Consider the following 17959-nt stretch of genomic DNA (forward strand, 5'->3'; position numbering starts at 1 on the left):
GTTGACATGGTATGTTATCCTCTTTTTATGACATTAAGTATCATATTTTTTTACATTTTGAAAAATACGATGACATAGCAATATATATTTTGCAAGCACGTGTTGTGTGTTACGCGAAAAGATTTGCACAATTCTTCTCAAATTTAACATTTGAGCAGAAAACATGTTTAAATTTTACTTGTTTTGCTCCACTAATATCTATGCCACGCGTCCCAATGTGTAGCAATTTGATTTTTCTCCTTATAGAGAAATTTAATCCTAAAAATGGTTATTTTTCATTTGGAATTAAAGATATTTCTATTTCAGAAGGTGAGATTGCATTGATATTAGCTTTGGGAGGTTTGTATAATAGTGATGGAATCGGTTCTCTCTCAAAGAAAGACGAGCTTTGTGTACAATTATTTTGGAATAAGTACTTTGACATGCCAACAGATATAACCTTAGATTCTTTTGAGACTGTACTTAATACAGTCTTAAAAAATGAAAATATTATTGAATTTAAAAGAATATTTTTATTGTACATAGTTATTACATTTTTACTTTCTAAAGACACACTGAAGATTAACAAAGAACTTTTAAGTATGGTATGGTGCGATGAGATCTTCAATAGGATCCCATGGGGCAAATTAGTAAACAACCACCTTTTAAAGTCTTTACGCATCTATGCGACGAAGTTTAAGGAAACTGGTAAATATGTACATTTCTATGATTGTGCATTGGTGCTTCAGGTAGTTAAAGAAAATTTTGAATTATTAATTTAATCTTACTTCGAAGTACTAGTTTTATAAAATATTGATGTTTATTTAAGCACTCGTCTTGTATTCTTATGCACTTATAGGTATGGGCATTCGAACATATACCGGTAATAATCCCCCGCATATTTTCCAATCATTTTCTAAGGTACCTGAAGTATCCTTATTATTTGAATGATGAACGACAAATTTACGTCGATAAATTTATCAATTGCACGGTATGAATTATTGAACTACAATTTCAATTATATATATATATATACCTCCATCTAATACAAATTTTTTATATGTATGTATCATCTTTAACAGATTATCAATAAGTTGAAATTGACTGATTATGAATTTTATGAGACCGTTCTTACTCCATTTTGTAAGGGTTATAAGAGGAAAGAGAAAAATGATCTTCAACCTAAAAGAAAAAACTTAGAGGAGGTTGATAAGTTGAAGAAGAAAATGACGGTGATGGAACAGAAGTTGAAAGATCATTCTAAAATTATCCAAGAATTGAAAAAGGACATTAAATGTTTGAAGTCATATAATGAATCTGGCCCTAAGGTATTGTTTCTCTACTATATGTGATAAATCTACATAATAGGTTACATCCACTTAGAAATCATTATGAATGTTTGTTTTAATATCAAACAGTACAACGTTAAATTCGATAAAGCCTCGGACTTTGCACCTTCGAAAATCAAGTCATCTCCCCATACCAACACCTATGTCGATCCTTCATATATGCCAAAGGCATCGACCCCTACCATGGGCTTAGACGATCCTTTAAGTATACCTAAGTCATCGCTTTCAACAATGGGCTTTAGTGTTCCTTTTGGTATACTCAAGGCATCTCCCTCCATGAATACTTCCACAAATGAGTATCCACCTCACGAAGAAGAAATTGGAATCGATGCTAAAAAGACATCTGAAACAATGTCAATGAACCATTCACCCGAAGTACCATTCTCTTCCTCCACAAAATACAAGGTACCTTGCATGAACAATATTTAAAATATTTAATAAATATTTCATGTGAGTTGGTTTTTATGATCATGTCCTATTCTTCTTATTCAGTTGTCTACTAAGGTTGATAACAGACATAGTTCGTCTAATATTTTGAAAAGTAATTATCTCAATAATGAATAAAATTCAAAATTCAAATTCGACGCTGATAAGGTATGTATATACTTAATATTTAAAATTTTAATGTAGAAAAAATCACATATTCGGCTTCATGTTTTGTCTAATTTTTAGACTTATATGTTTTTTGTTAGAAAATTGTTATATATATAAGAAACGCCTCTTCAATAATACCTCTCTAACTTTTATTTTTTATAGGCTGAATCCTCATCTCCTCTTATAAAACTAGAGTCTGAAGACAACAACATTCTAGCTAGGGGAAAATCATCTGATTTTGATCAAAAGGTGTGTGGTCGTTTGTCTTACAATATCCCCTTTTGGGACCTATCCGGTATATTTATTATGTTGTAAGATTTTCAATCGATTTCTTTGATTTGAAATGTGTATCTATGCGCATTTACAATTTCTTATTGCATGTCATCAAAATTGTTAGGATGAAATGAAAATTTTAATCCTCGTATGAATTGGTTTCTTTAGCGAATAAGATGTATAAATTTTGAAATATATATTATTTGAAATGTTATGTCATGGTCAATTTAAATACAATCAGTTCGTTATTCATACGTAATTGTTAACTTCATATTTTAAAGGTGTGAAGTACCATACGAGTACGAGTTTATGTAATGTTGTCATTTGTTGTAGGAGGGTGGGTATTCCATGAATCTTGGGAAGCTTGGGTATTCCATGAACCTTGTGAAGTCTAAGAGAGATGTGAAACCTTCAGTATATTTGAAGTCACCCTATGCACCCTTAGATACATGAAAAAAGAAGAAGATATGCAAAGAGTTGAAGTGGGATGTATGCATGTTTCAGATTTTATTTTGATTATGTTTGTTCTAATATTATTATGAATGAAATGAAATTATTTTACGTACTAATTTATAGAGTTGCGTTCGTAATTATTTTCATGATCCTAAGCGTCCCTTTACTAACGAAGAAATAACGTTGATAAATTCACATCACGCTGATATAAATTTGGAAGACGGGTATTGTATTCCGAGCGCATCTATTGATTCACTTAGGAGGTTGGGTGGTTGGACGATCAGGTAACATTTTTCCATATTTTAATTTTAATTTTTTTGACAATTCTAGAATAATTAAATATTTCTCTAACTTTGTTGCCACACAGATAATCGATGGATACTGCAAATTTCTTAAAAGGAGAGAGTTGTAACATCCAGATCATTTTCTCAAATGTCATTTCTTTAGTCCAATGTATATTGTACGTCCAATTGACATAGACACATCATTTACATATCTTTAAGTTAGATGTATATATCTTTATAAAGTATTTTGTATTAATTGGTGTATGTATTACTTAAAGAAGCTCAAGAAGATTACTCTGGCTGGTCAGTGAGTAAGGTCTTATTGAATAATTTTGAGAATGTGTCAGACAAAAAATTCCAACTAAATAAAAACCTCAAAATGTTTACCAGACCTGACTATCTTAAATATCATATAACATCTTGTGATAAGGTTTGTTTTTTTCTTGTCTCGTGCCTCCATATATTTATTTTGTTATTAAATTACCTCTCATTCTCACATTGTTATTAATCACTAGGTATTTTTTCCCATTCACGCAAACACTCATTGGGCCGTTACAACATTGGATATAAAAAATAAGAAATTAGAATTTTTGGATTTCCTCTCTAAGGACTGTATGTCAGTCTATAAAATTGAAATTAAAGATTGGTATATATTGATAAGTTATTTAATAATTATTACGCTAATTTAGTAAGGAATTCTACAAGTACTTATCATATTATAATTTGTTAATGCGTAGAAAGAATTTTTCCCGATAGTACTCGAGTAGATGGGGTCAGCGAAGATTGACATCCCACATTGGCCTTGTTACGATCGTAAGAACATTCCCAAATAAATCAATACATGAGATTGTGGAATGTTTATTTTAAAATATATTGATTACGCAAGCCGCGGGTTGGAATTTAATTTCAATCAGGTACTACTATATCCCATTTATCTATTTTTAACTTAATTTGGAAACATTCAATTAGTAAGATTGATGATTGTTTTACACATCACTCTTTGTAGGAAGATATGTCCTACTTCAGGTTGCAGATTATTCTTGAAGTGATTATACAGATGGTATTACCTTAAAAGTTGTTTGTTCTTATTTTTGTTCATTACATTGTTATCGACAATGTAATCGTGCATGAATTTAAAGATTTGGAAGTCATAACTAATTGGGTGGTTGGGAAGATCAATGTTGGAAAATGCAAAGTTATGGTCTTCACGTTTAAGATAGAAATCCTAATCTACGTTTATTGACCTTATTAAAATTATAAATTCTACATAAAATTTTGTAAGGAGTTGTATGGACAAAATTAAATAGTATAATATAGTTGCATAGTGATACAATCATTCATGATGAGTTAAATGTCGTTTGATAAACAACTAGATCTTTGAAACTATTAGTTTACGTTCAATCAAGCTTAAGCATAGTATCCAACTTTCCAGACATGTGGAGATTATGTAGGTAGAAGTGTTAATCTGCATTTATTGACCATAATAAAGTGATAAACTGATTAATTTTTGTGCAAGAAGTTAGGTGGGCAAAATGAAATATGGTGACATGAGCATTCATGAGGAATTAAATGTCATTTGGTAAGCATTGAATTTCAATATAAATGCACTTACGTGTACATTAATGATAATACGACTCCGCCTTCGATATATAATCTAATTCAGTGAATGAGTCCAAATTTTATTCCTATTTAGAAGTTGGAATGAATCTAGATGAGAATATGCGTCTTCGATTTTGGACAGGAGATGTATATAGAAAGCACATGCTGGAACGCGAATGGATTCTACTTGTGAGGTGCGAATGGGATAAGATGGTTGACATTGAACATGTAAGATGTGCGAATGTGACTTGATAGCTTTAGTTGGTATGCATTAGGATTAATAAGCTTAACAATTACTTGTAATGGACCAATCATCCATGCACCAAGCTTTTTATATTTGTACTAGATTCGAGTAGATTCTTTGTAGTGATTGAGTACATGTGTTGTATTTGTTCAATCTTGACTTCAGCCTTCCCATGAGTCCTTTGCAAATCTTGAACAGGTGCTGAATTTAAAGTTGTTTATGGATTCTATCCATTAACAACCTGAAAAGGGTTGAACCTTTTATTACTATTCTTTGATCGTTCTTGATAAAGTTGTTTGTCCCACTTCTTCCCATTTTCACCAGTAAGACTGCATAGCAAATTTCCTAACGATCAATTAACAAACTCAGTTTGACCTTGTGGATGGTATGCATTGCTATAATCTAACTTGGTGTTAGTAAGTTTACACAACCTCCTCTAAAAGTGACTCAGGAACCTTGTGTCATGATAAAACACAATTCCATGAAGACGATACAATTCCTTGAAGAATAATCGAGCTATGTTCACCACATCACTATAGAATGAGCCATTTTTGAGAAGTGTTCAAGGACCACAAAGATGGAGTTCATACCCCGCTGTGTTCTATGTAGGCCAAAAATAATGTCCATACTCAAATCCGTCCATGGTTTATTCGGTACTAACAACGACATGTATAACCCGGATTAGTTGGTAACCCATTTGGAACTTGAAAGACATGACAACAATCCACAAACTTGCATAAATCTTTTCTCATGCTCGACCAAAAATAGGAATTAGAAATTAGTTAGAACGTCTTCTCCTTACCAAAATTTCCTTTCCCAACAATCATGTATTTGTTCAATCATGACTTCAGTCTTCCCATGAGTTCTTTTTAGTGGCTGAGAAACCTATTGCTGCTTTATAACAATGCATGAGCACTATGCATGAGTATCAAACGGCATGAACACTTTCTTACTTTACAATTAGGCCTAAAACGTGGCTAAAAAGTTTGTTTCATTTAGATGTACTTACAATCATTATAAGGTTCTATATTTTCATCTTGGAAAAATTTTGAAGTTTGGCTTTTCGATTGTCACTGTAGGTGCTGGACGTGAGATATGGAATTGGTGGGCCATTGAGAGAAATTACTATTTTTCTGTTACAATTTCATCGGTTAATATGTTGTTGCCGAAACAATGCATGTTAATTCTACAATGACTAGACAATCACCCAGTACGCAAAAGAAATCTGGATTGGTGAGGAGTACGTTGTACCATAAATATTACTCTCCAACTGATGTAAAATTCTCTGTCATTTGGGGTTTGTGAAGATTTTGAGACTTTCAAAGAGTCTTGTAATATTGAAAAGGTGCGAGTCTGGAACAGTGGCAATGTAGGGAAAATGTAACCCGTGAGAAAAATAAGAGGACATGATATAGCGGAGAGAACCAAAAGATATGAAAGGCATCATGACCATTTGCTTCTGATTGTATTTTATTTTCAAGCAATTATGTGACTCAATTTCATTTATTAGTGCCCTATTGCTTCTCATTGACCTTGTTTAGTAATGGAATTTCAATACATAATATGAAATTTGAGCTTGTTTTATGATTTATCTTTTATTTATTTTTTTTATTACTTTGTTTATTGTGATTGGTGAGTTAGATGACTGTGCTATTGTTTGTTAAACCTCCAAATTCGATGACGGGTTAAGATCACCAAATTCAGGGAGTTATTATTTTTCTTCTCCTTGATTACAATGTAAATGGTCGTATACTTGTTTTATCCACTATGTAAGGCAAAAATGAGTAAGAAATTTGAATAGATTTAGCGAACACTAGAAACAAGTACTAAAACATAAAAATATGGTATTGGATGCGGCATTGAAGGAGAATGAACAATAATAACCTTTGTCAAAGTTCGATTAGCTCCGAAGATCAACCCAGGTCAGGCATAAATGACTGTGTAGTTTGAAAGAGGGTTCACCCCATACAGTACACATGCAATACACTTGAATTATCATCTTAACAGAGTTCTTTTCGGATGAGAACCAAATAACAGAAAATGGTACAAATAACTCAAAACTGTAGAACTGGAAGAATGAGTAAAATAGAAACCTGATGAGCTGCAATGGTCATCGTCTTTTTGAAGGCATGTTACCAGAAATCGCCTCTATTTTCTGATCGTTTGAGGCGTTTCTTACCAAATGCCACTGATTTAGTCTCTTGGAAGGCGGCTAATCTAAAACTGCTATTGATGTTGCTGTTTAGGCGACGTTTTGCTAAATCGCCCCAAAAAAAGGCCTCTAAAAGTTCTTTTTTTATAGTGTGTCAAAATGCTTCTTTAGACATTTAATAAAAAAAGTCACCATCTAATCTCAAAATGAGCCTTCTGACATTAGCTAAATTACTTTTGATCTAATGTTAAAAGACTCCTTTTGACATTAACTAAAATACTTCTGATCTAATGTCAAAAAGAGCTTTCTGACATTGACTAAATTACTTCTGATCTAATGCCAGAAGGCACCTTTCTGACATTGACAAAATTACTTCTGATCTAATGTCAGAAGGCGCCTTCTGACATTGATTAAAATACTTCAGATGTAATGTCAAAATGCCCATTCTGACATTGTTTCAGTGTTCGTTAAATCTATTCAAATTTCTTGACAAGTACATGACCATTTACATTGTAATCAAGGGGAAGAAAAATGATAAACAGATTATGAATTTAGTAAATGACACTTCAAACACATAAAGATGATCTAAAAGATCCTTTATTGCCTTGTCAACTTTTTAAATGTTACATAAATTAGATGAAAATAATTTACAAGCAACACATTTAATATTGTGAAGAAATTAACCAAACTTGATTTTTCAACAAAAACTTTAGAATCTAAACATACTTACTTAAATTCTTAAGTCTATAGTAACGAAATTAATCTTCAAAGTCAGAAGAACTGTCATCGTCTTCATCCAACATAGCGTAAGTAGATGCATAGTTGGGATCGTTATCAACTTCATGTGATGAAATCCTTACAACTCGTTTACACATTCTTGATACCTCAGCTTGCAACCTCATAACTACCGTTTGGAGCGAATATAAGTTATGACGCGGCATCGAAATAACACGTCTTTTTAGGATAGGTACTTGCACGAGTTTGGATGCTTTAATCAATTTCTTTGAATCCCTCACAAGTACAATCCATTCGCGTTCCAGCATATGCTTTCTATATGCATCTCCCGTCTGAAATCCACGACGCATATTCTCATCGTGATTCATTGCAACTTCTAAGTAGGAATAAAATTTGGATTTTTTTCCTGAATAAGACTATATAATGAAGGTGAAGTCGTATAACTATTAATGAAGCTATTAAGTGCATTTACATTGAAATTTAATGCTTACCAAATGACATTTAATTCCTCATGAATGCTCATGTCACCATATTTCCTTTTGCCCATCTAACTCCCTGCATAAAAATTAATCAATTTATCATTTTATTTATTAGGGTCAATAAATGCAGATTAACACTGCTACATACATAATATCCAAATGTCTCAAAAGATGGATACTATGTTTAAGATTGATTGGACGTGAATTAATAATTTCAAAGAATAGATATTGCTTACCAAACTACATTTAACTCATCATAAATGATAGTGTCATCATGCAATTATATTATACTATTTAATTTTACCGTCACAACTCCCTACCAAGGTTTTATGCACAGACTTCGCATCATATACCTTAGTTTCTTACCGTCATCAAGCAAATCTTGTCAGAACACATCTTTCCTAGTCTTTTCATTTTTATCGGTTTATTCGATAAGTTTCGAGTACATTTTAGGCTCGTAATAATCAAGTTTGAGCTCATCAACCTCATTCAATAGCACATTTGTCATATTAGAACTGATTTGCCTTTGTAAAAATAACTCTAAAGGTGTTGGTATTTTTTGGGTAAAAACACCTTCCTATTTATAGAATCTTAGGCTCATTTATTGTGAAGCCTTATTTTATTCAATACATAAAAAATATAAAAAATAAGAAATAATGACTTGACTTGACATATGTGACACATTGATTCTTTTGTAAAATTTCGAGAATTTTTTTTCAAAGATCTGAGTAAATCTGAGTAAGTGAATGACTTGAATCGGCATCTGTGACACATTGATTTTTTTGTAAAATTTCGATAAATTTAATTTACAAAGATCTGTGTAAATCTGAGTGAATGATTCGACTTAACATTTTTGACATATTGATTCTTTTGTAAATTCTCGAGACAAAAATATTTTCAAAGATTTGTGTAAATCTGAGTAAATAATTTGACTTAAATATTGAATAATTTTATTTATTCAATCCCATAACTCTCATTCCATGATTTGTAGTAGTCTATAAATATTGAGAAAAAAATTGAAAATAAATCTTTGGAAGTCCTTTCAATAGTTTCGAAAAAATATATCCACTTTAAACTTTTATTGTCAAATTTTAAAAATAGACATCAATTCCTTAATTTTTATTTGATCTGGGAGAGTGAATGACTTGACTTGACATTTGTGACATATTGATTCTTTTGTAAAATTTCGATAAATTTTATTTACAAAGATCTGAGTGAATGATTCGACTTAACATCTTTGACATATTGATTCTTTTGTAAATTCTCGGGATAAAAATATTTTCAAAGATCTATGTAAATCTGAGTGAATGATTTGACTAAAATTGAATAATTTTATTTATTCAATCCCATAACTCTCGTTCCATGATTTGTAGTAGTCTGTAAATATTGAGAAAAAAATTGAAAACAAATCTTTGGAAGACCTTTCAATAGTTTCGGAAAAATATATTCACTTTAAACTTTTATTGCCAAATTTTAAAAATAGACATCAATTTCTTAATTTTTATTTGATCTGGATTAACTTCAAGAAAAGTTACTTAAAAATGATGCCTACTATAAAACTAATGGTACATTAGTTTAGAGTCCTTAAAAATAGAATCCTTAAAACCAGGTTAGATTCCTTGTACAAGTTAAAAATTTTAAACTATGTAAGTAAATATGTCATATGAAATAACTTTTTTATAATTTGGTAATCGGAATTAAGTACATTGGTCCTACTAGAACTTTAAAACTTCAAGATTGAAATTGTAGTATTTGATAATAACCATGTTGGCCAATTCACACACAATGACAAAATTTAGAAGCTCTTAAATAAACGGCAATGCCTGCAAATTAATCCCCAAAGGTACATGCAATTTAAGAGGAGATGCTGCTAAAATTTTTATAGAATCAGAAGTATTTTATAGGATTATAGGCTTTATAAAATTCAAAAATTATAATTATAAATTTATTATATATATAGGTTTAAAATCCATCCCCTCCATTTATACTTCTTGTCCTATTATTGACATACCTAAACCACACCTTCCCTAAGTGCTTTACCATCTGATGACACACCAGATCACTCACCTGTATTCCCTCCATCATTGTCTAATCATTCCAATCGTGTTCAACAAAAACGTAGCTACCTCGTGGATTATCAATTTTAATACGGCCATATCTTTACTCTCTTCTTCTGATTCCATGCAGCTCAAGGATTTTTCCAATACTAATTGGGTCAGTTGTTCCGAGACAGATCGATCGATTACCAATTATTGTATAATGATAGGAAATTGTCCCATTTCATGAAAATCCAAGAAGCAATCTACAATATCCTGTTCATTTTCTTAAGAGGAATACCAAGCCATGGCTTCTACATGTTGTGAAATTACTTGGCTTTTCAATATTATACGAGATGCATGCATTCAACATCTATAGCCTATTTCATAGTTTTGTGATAAAAAAGGCTGCCTTACACCATTGCCACAAATCATGTCTTTCATGAGTGCACAAAACATGTTGAAATTGATTGTTATATTGTTTGTGAAAGATAAAATCAGGGATAATTCAGACTGAGCACATTCCTACAAACCAACAACCAAGGCACTTAGCGCTTCCCAGTTTCAACTTGTCATTCACAAATTGGGTATTCATAATATTCATACACCAACTTGAGGGGGAGTGTTAGAATATCCACGACTTGTCTATCAATTATTAAGGTAATTTTTGGGACCTCCCAAAGAAAAACAACTAAGAGAGAGGGGGGTGGGGTGATCTTCTGAGACTCCAAAAGAGTATACCCCCAAGTAGAGCATCATCATTATGATGCACTGGATGATAAAACCTTATAGGAGGAGTCCAACATGCTCCACCAGAGAGGGTGTACATAAATATCCCAGACTCCTTCCCTTTAGAGAAAAAAAGGGACAACTTATCCCTGTTCAATTGGATAAGAGGGGACATACACTGGTTCTCCCTTGTGGCAAGAACCAAAGCTGAGTTAGCCTTTGGAAGAGTAAATGATTGAAAGGGTGCATAGGTCTTGGAATATAGAGAAAACATCACTATCCCTGTTAGTTTGTATACCTTACAATTATTCAATATCTTTATATCATTAATAAAGCTAATTAATGTAGGCCTACATTGGTGATTATTTAATCATTGTATCTCGAATACCATCTTTAAGGTTCAGAGGATAGTCAAAAAAGTTTAATGATGAGTCCCAAGAAAGTTGGTGATCTGATGATGTAGTATCGGAAAATCAATTATATCATTTCCATTAAATTACATAAAAGTATTTAATAATTCTTTATTTTGTATATGAATACAATCAAATATAATTTGATCAAGAAAAAACTAAATAGTTAAAGTAATCAAGATCATAAGATTGTCAAGTTCGATAATAAAAACTCAATAATCAGCCAAATGTGGAGGCTTCTGTGAGTCCCTGAGGAGATTTCCCATAGGGTCGAGTTCAAATATTATTAAGTTGAGCCATCATTGTCAGTTCCAAACACGAACATCAGACACCAAAATATCCAATTAAATGTTTTAGTTTGGAAACTAATCGTAAGAAGAAAAAAGCAGAAAAAAAGAGAGAGAACACAACTATTAGATCATTTTCACTCACATTAACACTTAATATATGCTTTTTCCAGCTAATCTCCCATCCAACAATGAGAAAAAAAGAAAGAAAGAAAGAAAGAGAAAAACAGTCAATCTGTGTCCTGCTGTTAGCTGATCCTTGTTTTATGAAGGCATTTATCTTATTAGACTGCATGGCCAGAGAACCCAATTGCTGCACTCTTCTTCGCCCTAATAAGTTGACCTATCAGATTTTTTTTTATTTTGTTGTTGGTATGGGTGGCATAGTGTGGGTATTTGAAGATTTCCTTTCCTAATTTTCTTGATTTGCATAGAAATTCAGGAGTTACGATACTAGTCAAGCCGAGAGAGAGTTTGGTTTGGGTGTGTTGTTGGGGGTAGGCAATCAGTGCTCAGAGGCAATGGTGCTGCAAAAACCTATGAATCGTCTCATAACTGGTCAATGTAATAACAGCAGCTGGGGTAGTTCTCAATAGATTAGTAGCACAACCGCGATAAAAACCAGCACCACCTTCCTCGTGCAAGATCTTTTTAACACAGTCGATGACACCCTTATAACGTAACTCAAAACCACGGGCTTGTCCTTGTTCTTGCAGCCTTGATCGCACGACCTGATGTCATTGAAACCGCATACATTCTAATAAGGATTTGTACAACAATCATAGGGTTGGGGGACTGATCTTCCAAATTACCTGGGGGGGGGGGGCGATTGTAAAGAAAACACTTTCAGAAAATCAATTTCCTGGGAAATGACAGTAAGAAAATAAATTTCCTTGGATAATGTTTGCCAGTGTTTGCTTGCAGGTAGGAAAATGTCAAAAAGAGAGTTGATTTTGGGTATTTTAGAAACACCCCCCTGTAAAATTAGTATATTAGGTTTACCCCCATTGATCATAAGTCAATGTTGCGTTTTCTTGATTTAATGGGGAAATTCTGATTTTTCAAAATGCACTTTAAATACTTAAATTACTAAATCAAAATTTGGAAAATATCAAAACGTCACAGTTAAATCTTCAGGAAAAAACGATGTTGACTTACAGTCAAGGGGAGTAAACCTAATCTTGCATTTTGCAAGGGAGTAAACCTAATATCACCAATTTTGCAGGGGGTGTTTCTAAAATACCCGTTGATTCTTTGCTCATGGCGAGTGAGGGTCTTTGGGAGGGAATAACATTAGGATTTTCCCATCCTGATGAGAAAATTATTTCCCTAGACATTGGGTCAGGTATATTTTTCTGCCAAGACAGGAAAATAATTTCCCTGGGGAAAATGATTCTCTGTTTCCAATTTTCAAGTGTAATCATATAAACCCTACGTAACGCAAGTACACAGCTATCGTAAAGAATGTACCTCATGTGGGTATGTAACTGTGGAGGCAAGAACTTTAGATATAGAAGAGGCAAGAGCGACATGGCCAGCACTGAGGTTATCGACTATTGAATTTTCTGAGTATTTCACTTGTTATCAGAAATAAAATCACAGAAGTGTATAATAAGAAATTGAAGGTTCTGCAGTTTGAAAAACAGCACATTTACCTCTTCTTGCTAAGTAAGACTTGATCTGTTCATACACGGGAAACTGAATGGCGACATGGGTCACCCCAGCTAGTGAAGGCAAAAGGCCACTGTTTAAAATACATTAAAGCATTATGATACTGAAAATGTGAGTGAAGATGCTAAATCTGGTATGCATCCAATAGAAACGAAGTGTTTCTTTAGTTGGTTCCCACTGGATGTAGTTATGGTAGAGACCACTACCATGTATGTACTCGGCATGATTGGATGGCCATTTTTCGACGAGTATAAGAGCATCTCCAGCACTCTTTAAAGTTTAATGGCTCTTTATTTTAAATGGTGAAATGTAAAAACAATCTCCAAGAGACTCTTTAAATGCAAAAGTTAAAATAGCGGAGTGTTCCACTCGCCAAATGAGTGAGCTTCTAAGACTAGCTAAAAGTAAAAATAAAAAACTAATATAATATTTGACAGAATTTAAAGTTAAAAAATGAAAAATACTTTCCTTACTTAGTAAGATTTAAGGGTTGTTGGGCCCACATGCATTACCACATTGGCAATCCAACACAACATCCTTCTAGATTTCAAAGAAATACTCAGATTCAATATATATATTCATTTATTTTATTTTTGAGCTTGATCCAAAGTGTTGTAAATGGATGGCTACCGAACTCCCAAAACTTAAATTAAAATTCAGCTGTAAAGAGTAATTTTCTTTTTTTAATTTCATTTTCTTCAAAATTCTTAGAATTTCGTCCTCTACTAGCCCGTGGCATCGGATCATGTTTTTGGATGCCAAGATGTGAGCTCGTGTCCCTTAATAAGATTTGAAGTCTTAATTAATTAACCAGGCTAAAATGACTCTTATTATAAAATATTATGAATAGAGAAAAATTTGTTGAGTCTCTTGGAGTGAGACAAAACTTTAGAGTAACGAAAGTAAAATTTTTCACTTTTTAACAAAAAATGCACTCCATTTTAACTAGCATTGTTGGAGATGCTCTAACATGACAATAAAGTCTGCCATGGATTGGGCTGATTATTCAGCTCGAGTGAACATAAGCAGTTCATGAATTGTTCAAAGTTGAATGGCCAAGAGTTACAAACAATCAAGAATGGAAAAAAAGGAACACACAGATCTTGAACTTTAAATAGAATATTTAAAGAAACAAAATTGACCTACACACACAGATCTTGAACTATAAATAGAATTTTTAAAGAAAAAACCAACCTATACAATCCTCGGATACCCTCTTCATGCACAATCCTTCTCAAAGCAGAAAATACACTTTTATAAGGAACCACTCCTGACCTCATTCCCTGCGTCTAAATAATCAAAGTACGAAATTAGAGACAAAACTACAATTATGGAAATGAAAAAAGAAAATGTGAATGATGTGTGGGGTTACGTACATACTGAAAGGCTGAAAGGAGGTTAATAAAAGCAACTGAATTTGTTATTAATTCCATGATCGTGAAATCCAAAGGTCAGGTACAAACATTAAGTGACAGATTTTTGGTTCCACAGAAGTTCAATGGTGCACCGTCACCAAATGAAAACTTGTACACATGGAGTGGATGAGTTTCTCTATTACTAATTGTATGAGGATGTATAAAGATTTGCTGACACACAGTGGTGAGTCAAGCTCAAGGAAAGTGAAGTGGCTCCAGTTTCTGTCGAGAGAGAGAGAAGTTTATTAAAGAATCATGGTTTAAAGTGAAGAGAAGTTCATTAAGGAACTCTTGTGGTATGATTAAGAAGACACTTCTGAAATTGGAGATTCAATTAGCAACCTTATTATGCGCAGCAGAGTCATCCAATTGAAATATGGTACTAGAAATAAATGGTTGACAGCGAATTGTCTCATTTGACCTAGGTCTCTGATGTTTGGAAAAGGATCATGCAGGTGTATTTTGAATTCTGTAAATGCAATCACAAGAGGATCCGTACAGGAGAAGTCAAATTTTGGGAAGACACTGCAGGGATCTCCTGAGGATTTTCTGTTGCCTTTTCTCACTTCCAGGAAATACCTCCTTTTTTTAGCATTTCATGGTCTAGGTTGGGGAGAATTTGTTCAATAGTTTTAATTTCTGGAGAAGTTTTAATAATCATGAGAATGAATCCTAATAGTGAATCATCTAATTAACCCACAAAGTTACCATACAAATCATCAACCAATCTGTTTCTTCATTGTTACCTGGCTTGGAAAATTTGGAGGTCGTTCTTGCCTAGTTTGGGATACACAAGATTATATTGAGTTATGGGAGTTATGGCAGACATGCCACCAACAATTAGCATTTAGAACACATTAGCATTACGAGCAAGAGGGTGGATTTTGTGAAGATTCCTTAATTTCACAATCATTTGGAGCATAAACATATAAACGGGACGATGCTAATGGATAAAAAGAGTCTTCACAAGATTATTCATTGTTTAAAAGGGCTTCTGTTTAAATCATCTTAGTCTTCAGAAAAGTTAAGGGGGCTAGTTTTTGGAGTCTTAGATGGGACGGCCTTGTTATCGAAGAGGGATAGTTGTTCTTTTCTTAGTAGGTCAATTCAAACTATAGGGATGCTCCCATGTTCTGTTTCTTTACTTTTTAATAAATTATTAACTTTTCGGGATATCTATGTATATATAGTGTGTACTTACCTAGAAAGTCGAGGCGCAAGCCTTGCTTGGGCCTCATGCTTTGACACTTGAGCCTCGAGGCCAGAATCAAACACCTCACCTTGAGGCATAAGCTTCATGCACGAGATTTTAAACTATGGTATCACTGTCAACTAAAGCAGCCAATGCAACATTTTGGAGGTGGAAATCCAAACGAAGTTCTCAACCCAGTCCTTTCCCTAGTAGCTCTGAGAGGAGATCCCATTTTCTATCTAAGGTGGTGTTCTTTACATGGATGGTAATTCATAATTAAATCCTTATGATCAATCATTAGATCAAGGTTTAAAATTTTGTTATTTCGGATGCATCTCAATGTTACAAAAGTTCACATATGGATCCTAAATGCTTAAATCGAGTTTTTCGCTGTAAAACTATCAAGACGAGAGTTCGTCACTGGCGAGTGGAGGCGGTAGTTCTGTTGGAGAGGTCGCTCGATAAGTTTTCGAAGGAAAGTGAGGCAGACAAGACGTTCGAGAATTTACAAGATAGGACTACGAGTTCTGTGGGTTGGAAGGGTTTCGAAACTGAAGGGAACTCGAACCAGATGAGCAAAAAGGTTAGTGTGCTTGGTTGCAATCACCTCAACGAGGGATCGTTGGGCGTGGAAACCCAGAATGGCTGCTGTTTTATAGTAGGTGGTAAGCTCAAGGTTAGTTTGTCGCCTGGGAGTTGGGGTTTGGGCTCAGAGGCGGAGGGGAGTCTCTCATATGTTCTGATGACAGATTCAGGACAATCATGGGTTCCATGGGTCTCTTTTTCCTCGACTTTTCTGGGTGGTTTTAGAGGGGCAGAGCGTAGGTTTGATGAAAGTTTGTGTTGCAAAAGGGCAGACTACTTGGAACATCAACAAGTCCAGGGGTGCGATTATAGTTTAATAAGGGATTTAGGTTCCTTGTTTGAGTCTGAAAAGGAGAGGGGAGAGCAGAGGCTTCTGCATGGACATGTGTGCATATCGGCAAGGCCAGTTACGTAAGTAAGGGTAGGGACTAATAAACAAGTGCACCAGAATAATCTCAGGAACCTTACCGAATAGATCTTGACTAACTTATTGGAAGTTGGATTGAAAGTGGGGATGTCCGTCAGAAATGAGGGGAAGGTGTCCCAGCTTCTCGTTAATGTGGCCCTGAAAACTAGTAAGGGAGTGGAGTTTGCTATGCAGAAGGTGGTGGGACAATGGCCTCTTTCAGAGGCTGATACCCCTATCAGTGGGGAGGGGGTGATGTTGCCGAGGGAGCGCTTTCAGTATGAATTCTCTAGGTTAAAGATCACGAGACAATTATCGTGCTGCGATAAGATGATCAAGGAGAGGAATAAGAGACTGAAAAAGGAAATTATTCAGCTCAAGAGATCGGTGGAAGATACCATCCCAGTTACACAAGGGAAGAGAGCCGGAAGGCGCTTAGTAGGTTTAAATGTCGATTAAGATCTTGTCTTGGAACGTAAGGGGTTTGAATGCGGCCCAGAAAAGAGCAGCAATCAAAGCCATGTTGCACCAATATAAACCTCACATGGTGGTACTGCAAGAATCGAAGTTAGATAAGGTGGATGATAAGTTGATCAAGGAGATTTGGGGAATCAGTTCAGTTGGGTGGTGTGCCCTCCCGTCTTGGGGGGCGTTAGGGGGTATCATTCTTTTGTGGAATAGGAAGTCAGTGGTGGTGGAGGACAATCTCATTGGAGTTTTTTCGGTGTCAGTGCTATGCAGGCTGATTTGAGAGGATTTTACTTGGGTGTGCTCAGGGGTGTACGGCCCAACAATAGCAAGAGAGCAGAACCAATTTTTGGAGTAACTAGATGATATTAAGGGGCGGTGGGATAAACCATGGGTTTTGGGGGGAGATTTCAATGCTATTGGTTTCTTGTACGAGAAGAGTGGAGGGTCGAGAATTACCTCAAAGATGCGCAAGTTCTCGAAGTTTGTACATTGTAATGGGCTGCTTGATCTGCTTCTCTGTGGCGGTAGGTTCACGTGGTCTAATAATCAGGAGAACCCGAAGCTCAGTAGATTGGATCGTTTTCTAATATCGTTAGATTGGGAAGAACACTTCGGT

The 17959-nt window shown here is 34.3% G+C and overlaps 1 protein-coding gene across 6 annotated transcripts in view; it reads right to left on the reverse strand.

The window, feature by feature from the left end:
- Positions 1–11729: 11729 nt before the first annotated feature.
- The window catches only part of LOC147401535 (nicotinamide adenine dinucleotide transporter 1, chloroplastic-like), a 37734-nt gene continuing 31504 nt past the window's right edge, over positions 11730–17959 (reverse strand). For 4 of the 6 annotated variants that reach the window (XM_086442850.1, XM_086442847.1, XM_086442848.1 and 1 more), the window contains one exon: positions 14532–14563. Coding sequence is in view for 2 of the 6 variants with exons in the window: in XM_086442852.1 (XP_086298978.1) it covers positions 12116–12334; positions 13074–13168; positions 13259–13347; positions 14469–14563 (498 nt within the window). In the remaining 4 variants the exon portion in view is untranslated. Of the gene's footprint in view, positions 12335–13073; positions 13169–13258; positions 13348–14468; positions 14564–17959 lie in introns of those variants that run through there. The other 2 variants (XM_086442852.1, XM_086442853.1) reach the window with 1 other exon arrangement.

Source organism: Akebia trifoliata, chromosome 5, assembly GCF_017979445.1.
Source record: "Akebia trifoliata isolate Shusen 1 chromosome 5, ASM1797944v1, whole genome shotgun sequence".
Classification (NCBI taxonomy): domain Eukaryota; kingdom Viridiplantae; phylum Streptophyta; class Magnoliopsida; order Ranunculales; family Lardizabalaceae; genus Akebia; species Akebia trifoliata.